We start from the raw sequence: 16216 nt of genomic DNA, 5'->3' as shown, positions 1-16216 counted from the left end.
ACCCTGGTCTGTGTGATGAGTCCCATAGTGGTGTCCCCACTGGTGGCTACCCCAAGCCTGCAGGGACACACACGGAGGCAGTGGAGAAACTAGATAAGAACAGTCGTGTGTGTGTGTGTGTGTGTGTGTGTCACAGGGAACCGCTGATGAGGATGAGGTGTACACTGCTGCCAGCTCCCTCAAGAGGATCTCTATCTTCAGCAGGTGTGTGTGTGTGTGTGTGTGTGTGTGTGTGTGTGTGTGTGTGTGTAGGTGTGACTGAACATGTGGGAATCAGTGTGTTGAAAATAGTACTGTGCTATCAGTAAACAAGATCTAAATGTCATGCGTGTGTGAAAGCAGATAAAAAAAATCTTGACAGCTCAAAATTGCATTATTTAATCTGACTACCCCTCTGTGTGTGTGTGTGTGTGTGTGTGTGATTACAGTTGCATGGACCTCAGCTCGTGGAAGCTGTTTGATCCTTGTTTTGCTCTCCTGAAGACAGGAGTTCAGTCGATGGGTTTTGACAAAGAGGTGTCTGATATTTTATGTCCCATTTGTTCCCACACATGTACATGGAAACTAATAAATATAAATAAATATAAACATATGCATGTGTTGAGCACATGGGAAGAAGTCTAGCTCAGTCAGAGTGAACTGATGTTTATTAAAAGGTCCCCAGTTGTGAGCTGAACTGAGCATTTGTTTGTCTGGGCTGCCTCCTCAGGATCTCTGGTGTTTGCGTATGCACATAATGGTGTGTTTTGTTTTCCAGCTCATGGTTCCTGCTTTGAAGTGCACAGCCTTCCACCTCCTGTGGGAGAGAAAGAAGATCTCTGACTCGCCCACCACAAACAAGGTTTCTTCTCCAGACTTCACATTCTCGCTTTCTCTCTCTCTCTCTCTCTCTCTCTCTCACTTGCCTATGATTAACTCACAGCTCCTACGTATTTCTCTATTTCTGACGCAAACAGAGTGTGAGGTTGAGAAGTACCTCTGGCTGTGTCTCTCTCTCTCTTTTTTTAACAAGTTCATTTCTTCCTTTTCCCTTATCTGGACTGTGCGGTTGATCAGGCGGAGGTGAAAAGATTGAAGAAGGAGGTTCGCTCGTTCTGCATTGTCTGCCAGAGTTGTCTCTCCCTTGGTCATGCTCAAGTCAGGGACCAGGTGAGCTGTCGCAGTACTGACCTGACACACACACACACACACACACACACACACACACACACACACACACACACACACACACACACACATACACATACACACTACTCTTACACTAATTTATACACAGCTGCACTGCTCACTGAAATCTATACACACATAGGTGTGTGTGCACTACTGTTACTGCCTCTTACCCCAGTCAGTGACTCACTGCCTCCCATCCACCTTCATCCATGTCATGTCTCAACTCCCTTCTCTCAGTCCATGACTTGCAAAACCTTGTCACTCTCTTTTCATCTTATTTTTCTTCTTCTTCTCTCCTTCCACTCTTCTACTGTCTTTGTATCTGTCTCTTCCTCTCTCCATTTCTCTTTCTATCTCTCCCACCACCCACCTCTCTCTCACTCTCTCCCTCCCTCCCTCCCTCCCTCCCTCTCTCCTTTTTGTTTGGAGAGAGAGACTGTTTTTCATGCCTACTCATTATTTCAGACTGCCACCTTTTTATTTAAGTTACTGGCAAATTTATAGAGTGTTTTGAAGAGTTTTTTTTATTTATTTTTTTATCTATTCAGACCTTTATTTTGGGGTTTAAATATATTCAAAAAAAATGTTGCAATGACTAATTACATCTTTAGGAATGCTAAGATGGCTATAAGCACGACAAATAAGATTGAAAAAGACTCTGACCATGATGTAATTGACATTTTTATTTGCCTGGTGAAATCAAGAGTAAAATTAGAATTTGACTTTTATGCAACTAAAGGTGATTTAATTCTTTTGAAGAAGAATGGTGCCAAGGTAGAGCAATATACTCATTGGCCAATGATGAATTCTTTAATTCTCTTTAATTTTCAGTTTTTCTAATATAGTGATGGTTTCATGGTAATAGTGTGTTTTTTGATAAAGAGCTTTTAAAATAAAACAAAATGCTCTCTCTTTCTCTCTCTCCCACCACCCACCTCTCCCTCTCTTCTCTCTCTCTCCAACTGAATTTCCCTCTCTCCTCTCTTTCTCCTTCTCTCTCCTCTCTCCTCTCCTCCTCTCTCCCTGTCCATGCCTCAGGCCTTTATGCTACTGTGTGATGTGCTGACGGTGTTCAGTGCGGGCTCTGTGAAGGGCAGTCCTGAGTTCAAACACTTGGCTCTGGTGCCGGACGAGACTCTCCGCTCCGAGATGGCATCCTTTGTCCTGGACTACATCTTTACTGATCCGGACGACGAGGACAACAACTCTGGTGTGGACAAGTCAAGAACACACACTCACATACAGTGCACACATGCTTGTGTTTAATAATGTTCATGTTTCACTCTAGTCTGGTCTTTTTACGTAAAAGTACAAACATGAAATACAATTGCACTATGTCATGGATCAAAATGCACTATGCATGCATACCAGAGGTGTGATAGGCGAACATTTGCAAACAGGCTTTTTTTGCAAACAGACTCTAGAGTTTTCGGCGAACATTGGCGAACAATCGCAAACAGTCTGAGGAGGTAGTTCTCCACGAACATAAAGTGGAACTGGACGTGAATTTGACTTAAGGCAACAATGCAATTACCGTTGCAATGGAATGTTAGCACCTCTTAAAAGTGGTAACAAGGGATGAGATTTTGGTTGCCAAAGCTAGCCAAATGATCTCCATCATTAATGGCCTATTATTTGTTTTGCATACTAAAATAACGATGACACTAATTAGACACACATTAGTCCTTAGACATACATTTGAATTAATTTCACCTTTATTTCATATAGCCCATTTCATTACAGAAATAGAGGGAAAAGAGAAAATACATATAATATGTCCCTTACAAAAAAGAACTATAGTAATTTGCAACTATAGGATAGTAAGACTTCTATGGTAGTGTATAATACTTCTGTGAGGTTCTGTCATCATATACTTACCCTTTATACAGTAGTAGTGTTCCTATAGTAGGCTAGTGTCCCAACATACTAGGCTAATACTTCTACAGTAGCCTATGTCCAATAGTATTCCTATAAAATTACTATAATATTTTGTCTCAAAATCCTAGAAGACTCATAGTTATTTTTTGTAAGGAGTCATACAATGTGAGGCTACAAAGAATTGCGTGTTTTGCATCATTAGTTTTCCACATGGCACAGTCTATTGGCCCGTCTACAGGAGCACCCACCTCCTTGCGACCTTAGCCAATCTCTTTGCTATATTATGCTGCCTTGATCGCCAGTGTTTATCCAGTCCTTACATCCTGAACAAAGTATTTTCCAAGAGTTCTGTCATTTATTGCTGGATACGTTGTACACGGTCGTCAGTATAATTTTCTGTCTCTTTCGAAGATTCCGGTGTAGGCTATTTAGCCTCGCATGCCTGCACAAAGCTTTTTCTTTGGGGCTGAACTTCAAGTCTGATTAGTTTTAATGGCAAATCAAAATAATTGAACATGTCTTGTTATATTAATCTGCTTTGCCATTGCGAGTGAAAAATGCATTTCTGTATCACAACCCTGCACATGTGGGAAATATAACAATTATGTCTGAGAGCGGGAACGTAGTAAACAAATTAGAATGCAAATTCAAACATCAGCAACGCATATGCTCAAATAGCATCGATTTATTTCTTGTAATGAAAATCATATTAAAAACCACAGGGGCAACCAGGGGTGATGAGCAGGTTGCCACTTGTCACAATTCAGCAACTGGACAACGGTTAATGTCGAGCCCTGATGCATTCAGAAATACTAACATGGAAGTGGATGTTATTAGATTAGTAGATGATAGATCTCAAAGCAAGGTATTTCTGTCTTTTGTTTTCTACAGGAAAATATTGACTGCAGGTTGTAGCGATTAATGCATTGTTCTGACACTTCAAGTGGTTCGGAGCCTTGATGGGTACCTGTGATAGAAATGATTACATTTTGAAATTCTGTATAATACAGTGGATATATTGTTAAAACATTCCACAAGTGTATAAGTAAGTATACTCTTGATCCCGTGAAGGAAATTTGGTCTCTGCATTTATCCCAATCCGTGAATAAGTGAAACACACTCAGCACACAGTGAAGTGAAGCACACACAAATCCCGGCGCAGTGAGCTGCCTGCAACAACGGCGCTCAGGGAGCAGTGAGGGGTGAGGTGCCTTGCTCAAGTGCACTTCAGCCGTGCCTACTGGTCGGGGTTCGAACCGGCAACCCTCTGGTAACAAGTCCGAAGCGCTAACCAGTAGGCCACGGCTGCCCCTAAGTGTGAACTAGTGGTAAACAATCTGTACTTCAAGCCATCCCATCTCATTTGATATACATTAGAAAACATTCCACTCATTAAGAGGTGTAGAGCAGAATGGCAGATAATGATTTTATAATCGGTCAATCTGTTTTTGAGTGAGGACATCTGACAAAATATGTTGCATGATACTGAAAATCAGATTAGAACTATTTTTTAACGGCGGAAAATTACGGAGCTGAAAATACACACACACACACACACACACACACACACACACACACAAAATAACAAAAAATAAAAAGTATTATTTTTTTTTTTTTTAATTAAAATGAAAACACACTCAGGTGTCATCATGCTAAATGAGTTAACTGTTGTATAAAACAATGTGACGTGTATTCCAGGGATTGGTGAAGGATAACCTCTGGCCTCGTGCCGACAGCTGAATCACAGCCATGGGGATATCCTTTACCAACAGCACAAACACAAGTCTCATGTTGGTTTAATATATACATACATATTGTTAAATATGCTGTTTTTTTGTTTTACTGTGAAGAAAGCAAGGCGTAGAACCAGAGGGAGAAAGGGGATGCTTTCTGAGTCAGAAGCTGGTGTATTTTCTGTTTGTTTGTTGTTTGTTTTTGCTGTGAAGTCTCTGGAGAAGGAGGAGGTGGATAGGTTCTAACCACAAAACCATATCCTTCACTTTAGATGCTGCTGTTGTTGTTGATGTGTGTGTGTGTGTGTGTGTGTTGTTGTTGTTGTTGTTGTTGTTATTGATGTGTGTGTTGTTTTGTGTGAGCCAGGTGAGGAGGAGAACCTGGAGGGGGAGGTGGGCAAGATCACCTCCCTGCAGCTGAGACGGAGCCAGCTAGCCGCCTACTGCAGACTCATCCTCTGCGGCGTGCTGGAGCTCTATGCCGCCTCCGACATCTTCAAGTACTACAGCAAGGTGGGAGGGGGAGGGGGGGCGAGGCAGAGGAGATGAAGAAAGAGAGAAATCAAAAAAGGGAAAGGCTGAAGTAGTGAGAGAGGGGAGGAAAATGGGGAGCGAGGGAGGGAAAGAAGGAAGGAGGGAGGGAAATTTACAGTGAAGTTAATATCCACTCATTGTACTTAGACTGGTTTTAAGTGTATGCGATTGTGAAAGGCCTTAAAGGTAGTTAGCATTTTTAAAGTATACCTTATGCTTATACTGAAATGAAGATATATGGCAACTTAAGCAGAGGTAAGGGTTAATGTGAAGCTGGGCTTCTTTCCTTCTCTCTTTTTCTGTGTGTGTGTGTGTGTGTGTTTTTCTCCATCTGTTCTGCAACAGTTCAACAGGGACTATGGCGACATCATCAAGGAGACACTGAGGAAGTCCAAAATCATCAGTCCAGTGCAGTGTGCCAAGACTGTGTGTCTCAGTCTCCAGCAGGTGCGTGCGTGTGTGTGTGTGAAAAGAGAGTGTGTGTGTAGGTGTGTGGACACATCTGTTTCAGTCTATTTTCTCTGTGGTGGTCTATGTGGGGAATTGGATTGGCGTTAGTTGTCTATGTTGAGTCATAAACTCAGAGAGCTGCTCAAGCACATTTGCACTGGTGTACAGTTGCTTAGCAAACGACTGGAGAGATATGGAATTTGGTCACATATTATTTATGGTTTATTTCAGAATCCCAGTCAGTCTCAGTCTAGGAAGCTACTGTATGCGAGATCATTTCAGTGTTTTACTCTAAATTCTCTGTGGAGGAAGGTCCTCAATATGTCAAATGTAGTTTGCAGAACTATGTCGATATCTGTACTGAAGGCATCTCCTGTTGTTTTTGCTCATATTCATCTTACGGTTGTCAGTTTCTGAAAGCAGTTCTCCTTAATTATGAACCACCATTATCGATGAGAAGAGCTCCTCCAGCGACTCCAACGAAGCCGAGGCGCCTTCGTCCCCCAGGACCCCGCCTATAGTTTCTCTGTGTCTCTGATGATCTCATGTTTATGGAGATGAGTGTTTGAGTATTTAACAGGAGTCAGTGAGCGGCTCGGGGAGTGAGTGGGTGTGCGAGCCGAGCGCCTCTGGGTCTAAGTTATTGGCATTATTAAAAGCCTTCTTAGCGATGCCTTCAGTGTGAAAAGATGCCTTTCAGGACCTCAGCAACCCTTTTGGTCAATAAAGCCGATCGATAAATGACATGGTGAGGTATGAATTGATTGGCTGCGGTTGAGAAGCGATCTCCAGTAACATATCGCTTTTTATCTTTGAGCGTTTTGAGTGTGCTAGAGTAATGCTTGGATGATCTATGGAAATGAAGCTCTGTGCAGTCACCGTGCGTGCCTGACCTTGGCATACAGGAGGATGACTGTATCTAAAGAAGGAGATGTAAATCTTCTTCAGTGGAATGTGAAAAATGAAAAGGGCAGATGTGCGGGCGTTATTTCGGTGCATGTATAACTGAAATGGTATGAGTAACAGGGGTAGCTCAGCAGACCTACTGACACAGCAGCGCAAGTAGCCTATAAATGCTCAACAGTGTGCCACTTCAAAAGAGAACTATCTGTGTGAGAATTTTAGCCTGTGAAGATTAAACACAGCTCCTCTTGCTAGGTTTATGTTTATGCAGTCATTCTGAAATAAGTGTAACAGTACCAGACAAAAGCATTGTGGCAGTTTCTTAATGCTGTGGGGTAGACGGCCGCTCACTGGTAGTCATTGTAGGTACAGTAACTTCAAATCAGTGCGATTTACCCATTATAGGCTACTGCTGGTAACATTACATGATCCCTACGAGAAATGTTTGTATTTTATTTTCATAAAAATGACTGTACTATAGTGTATCTGTCTGTATATTTGTGCTATGCTAGCTTCATCTATTTACCCACCACCCTGGCTGGTGAGTTGACCAAATTCACCCGACAGTTCACAAATTCACCCGTATTTGGCTGGTGGTGCGTGCTAATTTCCGTCCTGTGTGTGTGTGTGTGTGTGTGTGCTTGCATGGGTGTTTGTGTGTGTGTGTCTCAGATGTTTACAGCCCTAGGAGATGAGCAGCACACACGTCAGGAGTTTGTGGAGCTGAGGGAGGTGGCCAGACGGCACGCCATGAGCTTCGGCATCAACCTGCACCTCATCCGCAAGCCTCTTCTCACTCTCCACCAGTGCGTACATACAACACACACACACACACAAACACACGCACACACACACACTCACGGACACACACACACACACACATGTTTGTATGTGTGTGTGTGTCTCTTTCTGCCGGCGTGTCTGCCAACATTTAAATCCACCCCAGCCTCTCCTAGCACTGCATCAGTGCGTGTCTCACTTACTCACTGCCTGTGTGTGTGTGTGTGTGTGTACCTGTCACAACCCTTTATTTACAACCCTACCTGTATATCTGATTGATTGACAGTCTGTCTTTATGATTATCGGCTGCCTGTCTGTGTGTTTGTTTTACTCTTCCTGTCTTCTCTCCGTGTACCTGTCATTCTGGCAGTGTGTTTCTCTTCTCACCCTCCACCAGTGCGTACACACACACACACACAGACACACACATACACACACATACAGTACATGTAGCTGTCCTCCTGTCGCTGTCTTTCCTCCTGAAAACCAGGGGTCTGACAACCACCTCTTTCTTTGTCTGCTTGTGGGTGAGTTGTCTAAAACTCACCCGTTGGTCTGTCTGTCTATTTCTGTCCGGCTTTGGCAGGCTGCCCGCCATCCCCTGCCCAACACGCCTACTTACATGTCGTTGATTATCTGGCCACCTGTCTCCTACTCCTCCAGTCAGTGGCCATTTGTGTGCTGTGAGTGTGTGTGTGTGTGTGTGACCCATGTTCTCTATGCCTGCCTGTCCCAACCTGTCCAACTCTTCCTTTCTTTGCTAGAGATGGCATCCAATTTGCCCTGCGTGGCGGGGTTGAGGGAAATGGATCACCACCCAACCTGGCCTTCCTGGAAGTACTCAGCGAGTTCAGCTTCAAGCTCATGCGGCAGGACCGTCAGCAGCTGTGAGTGCTCCCACCCCACTCCCATCACAGACATACACACCCCCCACCCCACCCCACTCCCATCACAGACATACACACCCCCCACCCCACCCCACTCCCATCACAGACATACACACCCCCCAACCCACCCCACTCCCATCACAGACATACACCCCCCCCACCCCACCCCACTCCCATCACATACATAATGAAACGCACAGATGCTCACATAGGAACATAGAATGCCGTTAATTGTACAGGTCCCTCGTCATTGACAATCTCATTTTCCATGTCTGCCTGTCTTCCTGTCTGCCTGTGTGTCTGTTTGTCTGTCTGTCTGTCTGTCTGCCTGATTGTCTGTCTGCCTGCGTGTCTTCCTATCTGCTTGTCTGTCTGCTTGTCTGTCTTCCTGTCTGTCTGCTTCTCTGTCTGCTTGTTTGTCTGTCTGTCTGCCTGCTTGTCTGTCTTCCTGTCTGTCTGTCTGTCTGTCTGCTTGTCTGTCTTCCTGTTTGTCTGTCTGCTTCTCTGTCTGCTTCTCTGTCTGCTTCTCTGTCTGCTTCTCTGTCTGTCTGCCTGCTTGTCTGTCTTCCTGTCTGTCTGTCTGCTTGTCTGTCTGTCTGCCTGCTTGTCTGCCTGTCTGTCTTCTGTGTGTCCCCTCTCCCAGACTGGAGTATTTGAAGCAGGCGGGCGTGTCGGTCAGGAGCCCGTGGCTGAAGATGTATGAGCGCTCTCTGCAGTCAGGGGCGGCCCGAGGGCCCGAGGACCCGCCGCCCTCTCGCACGGCAAGCCCCAGAGCCAAGCGCCCACGCCGCAGCTCCAGACCAGGTCAGCTCAGCTCAGCACAGCCAAGACACCAGCGCCTCCTTCTGGGAGTCACTCTTCAATGCTCTCTCCTCACAGACACTTTTGATAGTACATCCAAAGCTCAGGTCTTTTAGCGGATGCTTAAGGCATTTTGTTGGAGTAGATTTACAGATAGAAACTGGTGTGTGTGTGCTTCCTTGTGTGTGTGTGTGTGTGTGCATGAGGTGCAGGTTCGGTGCGAAGCGTCACCGAAAGCTCCCTGTTGGGCGACAGCAGCATTGGCCAGCTGGCCACCCCCATGCTGACGTCCACGGTGCAGCGCAAGGGGCCGGGGCTCCAGGGGCTCCAGGCCTCCGAGCACGGCTCAGCCTCCGCCGGCTCCATCAGGGCCTACAGCCCAGACCGAGAGTCCCTGCAGCCATCAGAGCAGCCCATCTCAGAGAGAGAGTCAGAGGACGAGTTTGAGGAAAGGTACTTGCTCGCTCACACACACACACACACACACACACACACACACACACACACACACACACAGGTAGACAAAGAAGCGCACACACACTCAGACACACACACACACACACACACACACACAAACACAAACACAAACACAAACACACACACAAACACACACAGGTAGACAAAGAAGCGCATACACACTCACACTCACACACAAACACACACAGGTAGACAAAGAAGCGCATACACACTCACACTCACATTCACACACGCATACAAACACACATACATACAGAACATACATTACATACAGAACATGGATACACAGACCCTGTTCGAAACAGTAAAAACTGCTGCCTTTTTAAATGTCTAACTGGGGAGCGAGGCAGCAGGTGCGGTTCGAAATCGAAAAAAACATCTTAGATTTCCCGAATAACGGTCGTTTTTGAAGGCAACATCGATGCACACTTCATGCTCCCTATCACCCATAATCCTTTGCGGCAACGTCTGAAACAGCTGTGAAAAGTAAACAAAAATGGCGGATGACATCGGTAATGGCTGCTGAATCTGTTGAATGGCGCTATTGTAATGATCTGAAACGCAAGTATCAAATGCAAAGCGCAAGTAGATTTGTGGGTGGATCTTGGGCGCTGTTGCTATTTTACCGGCGGGATAAACGACTGTTGCGCCCGACACAAATCTAAAATGGGGTGGTCTGAAGTAGCTACATTAATCATGGGTGTGGTTTGGGCGTAACGTGCAATAAACCAATCAGAGCGTCATGTCATATTGCCTTTAACAACAGGCGCTCTTGCGGATTGTTATTATGATGGCGGATTTGCCAGGCGCAGCCAGGAGCGGTTTACAGCACTATAAGGACTGTTCAGTTGGGAACAGTTTGCTATTTATTTTTCTTCTTGACAAAATGTAATACAGAAATGTCACAAAGACATACTTTTTGATGTTTTGGGAACACTCTCACTGAATCACAAGGTTATGAATGCATGGTGATATTTTTGCAATGTAATCTAACATTACCTCACTACAGACAATGCAACTCTTCTGTCAGATAAGCTCTCCTCTCCCGTGCTGCTGCTGGGGCATTTGGGTTAAATGGCAACGCTCATTTTTAAAATATGCATTCAATCCAAAGTCATGTCTAGTGAGACAGCTCTCTATTTAGGGAGGGAGGCAGCAGTCAGCTGTCTTCCATTTCGAACAGAGCCATACACTCACTTACACTTAGACATCCAGAATACATGTACATACCTCACAGTCAAAAGACACACATATTCACCGACATACACTCAGGCAAGCTTCTGACAATGGCACACATAAATCATACTCACATTCTGCAGTCGGAAGTATCAGGCACGCTCACACACTCACAGAAGCAGACGCTGTATTTAGTTTATGTTAGTGTTTCTGTCTGTCCCTCATACACACTATTCCTCCTCTCTGTGACCCCCCGTAGCTCCCTGCAGCGCAAGACTGTGTCCAGCAGGAAGCGTCAGGCTCATGGCTCCTCCTCTGTCTCCGGTGACATCAGCTCTCAGCTGGATCTGTGAGTCTGCCCTCCCACGTCAGAAACGCACGCCTTTCTTGCCACACACACACACACCTCCACGCTCACAGACCCTCAGGGGTTCTCTCTCCCTGGCTCTCTTCCCTTCTTTTTCCTGCCACCCACACACCGCCCCACACACCGCCCCACACACACACACACACACCTCCACACTCACACACACACACACACACACACACACACACACACACACACACCTCCACACACACACACACACACACACACACACACACACACACCTCCACACACACACACACACACACACACACACTCACACACACCTCCACACACACACACACACACACACACACACTCACACACACCTCCACACACACACACACACACCTCCACACTCACAGACCCTCAGGGGTTCTCACTCTCCGGCTCTCTTCCCTTCTTTTTCCTGCCACCCACTCACCACCTCTCTCTCTCTCTCTCTCTCTCACTCACACACACACACACACACACACACACACACACACACACACACACACACACTGTCCCCTCTGTCTCATTAAGGCTCAACTTGCTTGAAATACAGAGTGAAATGTCATACACTGTGATTTAAAAGGCTGGCTACCAGGTTACATGGCATAGATTAAGAAAACAAATAATGATATGTGTCACAGCAATTTTAAAAAGTAGATTAACAGTAATAAGAAGCCATAAAGTAAAAAGCCATAAACAACTAGCCTCGTGAACCAGACTCTTGACTACGATCCTCTACGGGAAAAAGTCTGACATGTTTAATTTAGTTATTAATTCATAGGACATTCAATCCTTTTACTAACGGTTATATGTATAAGAAATATGTAACTGACTCATGCCAAAACTACATACATTACCAACCTAATTTGCTCCCAATACCCCAGTGTAGAGGACAAATTTAGCTTGTAGCTAACACTTAAATTACCATAACCTCCCATGTAAAACCGTTAGCTTGCTAACTAGCTAACTGTGGAACTTCAGTATATCTACTGTATATATGACATGTAAAGTTAAGCTTGCCAAACCCACAGACAGCTCGACTGACTTTGTTCGTGACAGTCCTGTTAGTAAACTGGAAAGAGCTAAAAATAGAAATGTAAAGGTCGCCTAAATCCCATGTACACACAGATAACTCACACCAACCTTATTTTATGCCTTTTATTCACGTTTGCTCAAAGATTTAATAAATATAAGCCCTCACTCTCACCCTAATTTTCACTCTCCACGTTGATGTAGCCCCATAGGTTTCCAATCAATCCAAGCGGACTATGCTTTCCCCGAAAAAGAGGCTGGGACGTGTGTAGCAAATTCAAAGTTCATGTCGGTGTAACGTAATCACTCTCAGCCACGCCCTCTGTTCGCTGGTTGGTGGCTCTCGGTTGGTTTTCTCCACAAGAAATCTGTTGAACGTACATCTGTGCCAGACTACTACTGAAGCGAAATGAAATTAAGCGGCGCAGAGCCAGACTAGTAAACAACCTCACTCTCTCTAACTCTGTGTACGTAGACAGGCAGAGCCAGGCTAGTAAACAGCCTCACTCTCTCTAACTCTGTGTGTACTCATCATCTAATCCTATAGGCTTAGTTTGATTGAAGAGGACAAAGATGAGGATGAGATCCAGGAACCAGAGGAGGAAGAGGAGGAGGAGGAGGAGGAACCAGAGATAGAGGAGTTCGAGGAGGAATCAGATGATGACATGTCCATGGCACTGGTGAGGTTCAACTCAACTGTCTAAACAAAATAATCACACCAGAGTTGATTGATTGAATAGTTCATATCAATAATTGTAAATATAGAGTCATTGGTTCATATTCAGTCTGAAGATAAGTTACAAAAAAGTACAATTCCTACTGCAGTCTTTACCCATTGGTCATAGTTTGTTTATAAATCATAATAACCATGCTCAGTTCAGTTGTAAAAGGGAAAAAAATAGATCATGGTGTGATGCTACCCTGTCTGTACCCAAGGAGTATCTTAATGATTCTCTTCTCTTTATCCTCCAACATCCCGACACCCAGCCTACCAATCGCCACTCCAGCCACCCAACGTTTCCCTCCATACTAGAGGAACTCTTTGACTGAGACTTGAGCTGATGCAAAAGGATGGAGTTACACCAAATAAACTCATTCAAAAGTGAACTGTTAAAAATAGTTTATTGCCTTATTTCTTATGAATAATCCAGTGTATAGGCTATATATTCAGTATTTATACTTATGCCTGTTATGCCTGTTCTTTATTATATGACTTTTGCATATAATTGTTCCATTATTTAAGGTTAATGTTGATTTAATTTCTCATTTGACTGTGTACCTCTGTTACGTTTGTAATTAAAGCATTCCTTTTGGGTGAAAATGCCTTGTGTCTGTTGTCTTGGTGCTGCAACAGATTGTTTCACAATGGGGAGAACGATTACATGATGATTACTGCTTCAGCATGAGCTGTTAACTGAAAACAAGCAACAGCACTCTTTCTGGCCATGTGTTGGCGTGTGGATAGAAGCCTTTTCCCCCCAGCAGATGTCGCTAGAAGGTCTATTTTACATTCGCGAATCAACATGACGCCAATAATTTTAACCCTACTTCCTACCCTTAGTTCGTAACAACACGGAAGTACCACCTGTTCCAATCTATGGTTCCAATTTGTATTTGCATCCAGTTTAATACATTTCGTATAAATCACACGGTGCTTTTAAAATAAACAGTCGTTTGAATTGCAGTCCTCAAACCGACAGAAGGGGACAATTGTATAATAGAAAGGCGCTCTTTGCTGGATATGCCGATGCCACTGCTGGTTACCGACGTTGCTGTTGCTGTGGAGGGATTAAGTTGAATGCTAACGTTAACTCGGTTTAAAGCATCACTGCGTGTTGTTTTTTTTTACTCTTTTTAAAAGCATGCCACTGGTCTATTATATGTCGTACATTTGCTGATGTTGTCAGTCATTGTGGCATTAATGTGCAAGGGTAATAGTAATTGAACGAAACAACACGCTAGCTTATGTTGAACTGTCAAATGAATCAAACTAGCTAGCTAAGATATCCTGTGTCTTGAGCTAGATTGTCCAGCAAGGAAGTAGGTTATAGTTGCCATAATGAAAGTCAGTTCGTCCGTTTTTGCGTCGTTTTGCCTCATATTTGAGTTATTGGGCCTTGCCCTGTTCTTAAGAGGATTTTTCCCCGTCCCTGTCAAATCATCTTTCTCATCTAAGAATAAACTGTCTGACCTGCCAGCTGAACCCTTGGCAGGTAGCTATCCACCTGTGTTTCCAGGTGTAACTGCATTTCCTGTATCCAGTTGCTGTATGCTGTCTAACGACTGTATAGAGATATAGAGAATTACAGCCGTGGCAATATCTTTTATCAAACCCACTCCTACTCATGTTATATTGCTTACAGTATGCTGTCCCGTTTCATGACGACCATAACTAAGCGAGAGTGATGTTTTAGGGGTTTTTTTGTGTTCTTGAATTGGTGATTGACTTGCATTAGAGGTTTTGTGTATTTGGAAGCAATTGTGTATCCACACACACACACACACACACGCAGACAACATTAGGCTAAAAATAAAGAGGAAATCAAGATATTTTTTATTGTGGTTGTCTGATGACGTTAAAGCTCCAAACCCATATTCTGTGTTTTTATCTAGGGACCTAATCATAAGCAAATTGGTTATATATATGCATTAACTAAACTAATTTCTTTTTGTGCAGGGAATGGTCCTAATTCATCCAAAGTCCCCCCGCCTCTGTTTAAAAGGGTGGTGATAGTACTGATCGATGCCCTCAGAGAGGATTTTGTGTTTGGACCCAATGGAAAAAAATACATGCCATACACAAGGCACCTGGTGGAGCGAGGGTCCACTCACAGTTTTGTGGCCAAGGCTAGACCGCCTACTGTCACAATGCCAAGGATCAAGGTGAGGTGTTGATTTAGTCTCTTTTTCTGGCCAAATTGCCCAGTACCATTTCCTTAAACCAGGGGTTCTCAAACTGGCCGGGGACCCCTCATGGAGTGAAAAATTCTCCAAGGACCCCTCATAATCGCAACACATAAAACTTTATAAGTTAATCATGTAACTGTAGAGCCTGTAGAGCCTTTCTGTTAGATGCTTATGTTATATGTATTTTAAAAACATAGAGAGCTAATATAATCATGCTAGCAAACTTTGACAGTATGTAGGATTTTTTTAAAGGATTGTTGTTTCTTTGTCAAATGTAGGCCTATAGGCCACATAGTGTTTGCTTCACATAACTTTCATTTTGTTGGCGGTTATTTAATAGTAAAATGTTTTGACGTATTGATGTAACATATCAGCAGATCAATTGGGCAAATACTGATACTGTAACATTTTTCGCCATATAGGACAATTTCATATTTTGTAGCAAACTTTGTCAGGGACCTCCTGACAATGTGCTGCGGACCCCACTTTGAGAACCAATGCCTTAAACCAGTGGTTCTTAAATGGTGGTACGCGTACCCCTGGGGGTACGTGAGATTTTAACCCTTAGAAACCGATTGACGCAAAGTGTGTCAAAAAACACACCCTTTCTTCTCTGTTACATTGCGCCGCAACTGTTCATAGAAACCTTTATTGTGTGACAGAGCAGAAGTGGGGCTTTCCAACGAGACCACGCACTTGTCTGTACGTTAAAGTATGAAGATTAAAAAAAATCATGAAATTAAATCAAATTGCATCATTTACAGTCTCTGCGTTCACCTGCGCACCCATTACTCTCATTTGAATGACTCGCGAAACCCGTGAACGCATAGATATGGCAAGCATATCAGATGAATGAGGAGACACAGAGCGATCATTTGATACCAAGTACATCCTTCTGGGTTATAAAACAGACGAAGTGACAGCAAAATAATAACTTCATATAGCTTGACTTACCTCACGTTTTTGTCTGTTTTTGTGGCAAAGCATGTTTATAATCCAACGCTATTGTGTGTTTCTCTATGGCAAAGAATGTTCATAATCCGGTTTTGAGATCCTAGCAAATTCCTGCATGGCATTCAATTCAAGGCTCACATTGCATCCCAATCTGTTTGTCAAAGAAACACCTTTTT

The 16216-nt window shown here is 43.9% G+C and overlaps 2 protein-coding genes across 3 annotated transcripts in view; both read left to right on the top strand.

The window, feature by feature from the left end:
• LOC121681671 (cohesin subunit SA-1) overlaps positions 1-13495 on the top strand; it is a 31866-nt gene extending 18371 nt beyond the window's left edge. Inside the window, exons 19-32 of the mRNA XM_042061541.1 lie at positions 137-204; positions 429-516; positions 758-841; positions 1057-1149; positions 2209-2380; positions 5149-5294; positions 5661-5762; positions 7341-7474; positions 8213-8335; positions 8979-9139; positions 9349-9589; positions 11049-11138; positions 12727-12859; positions 13167-13495. Of these exons, the coding sequence (XP_041917475.1) occupies positions 137-204; positions 429-516; positions 758-841; positions 1057-1149; positions 2209-2380; positions 5149-5294; positions 5661-5762; positions 7341-7474; positions 8213-8335; positions 8979-9139; positions 9349-9589; positions 11049-11138; positions 12727-12859; positions 13167-13229 (1698 nt within the window). The 3' untranslated portion in view covers positions 13230-13495. The remainder of the gene's footprint in view (positions 1-136; positions 205-428; positions 517-757; positions 842-1056; positions 1150-2208; positions 2381-5148; positions 5295-5660; positions 5763-7340; positions 7475-8212; positions 8336-8978; positions 9140-9348; positions 9590-11048; positions 11139-12726; positions 12860-13166) is intronic.
• Positions 13496-13745: 250 nt separating this feature from the next.
• The window catches only part of pigg (phosphatidylinositol glycan anchor biosynthesis class G), a 112917-nt gene continuing 110446 nt past the window's right edge, over positions 13746-16216 (top strand). For both annotated transcript variants that reach the window (XM_042062098.1, XM_042062097.1), the window contains exons 1-2: positions 13746-14392; positions 14857-15062. In XM_042062098.1, coding sequence (XP_041918032.1) covers positions 14239-14392; positions 14857-15062 — 360 coding nt within the window. In that variant the 5' untranslated portion in view covers positions 13746-14238. The remainder of the gene's footprint in view (positions 14393-14856; positions 15063-16216) is intronic.

Source organism: Alosa sapidissima, chromosome 14, assembly GCF_018492685.1.
Source record: "Alosa sapidissima isolate fAloSap1 chromosome 14, fAloSap1.pri, whole genome shotgun sequence".
NCBI lineage: Eukaryota > Metazoa > Chordata > Actinopteri > Clupeiformes > Clupeidae > Alosa > Alosa sapidissima.
The sequence above is the reverse complement of the archived record's forward strand: the minus strand, read 5'-3'. Positions and strand labels throughout refer to the sequence as shown.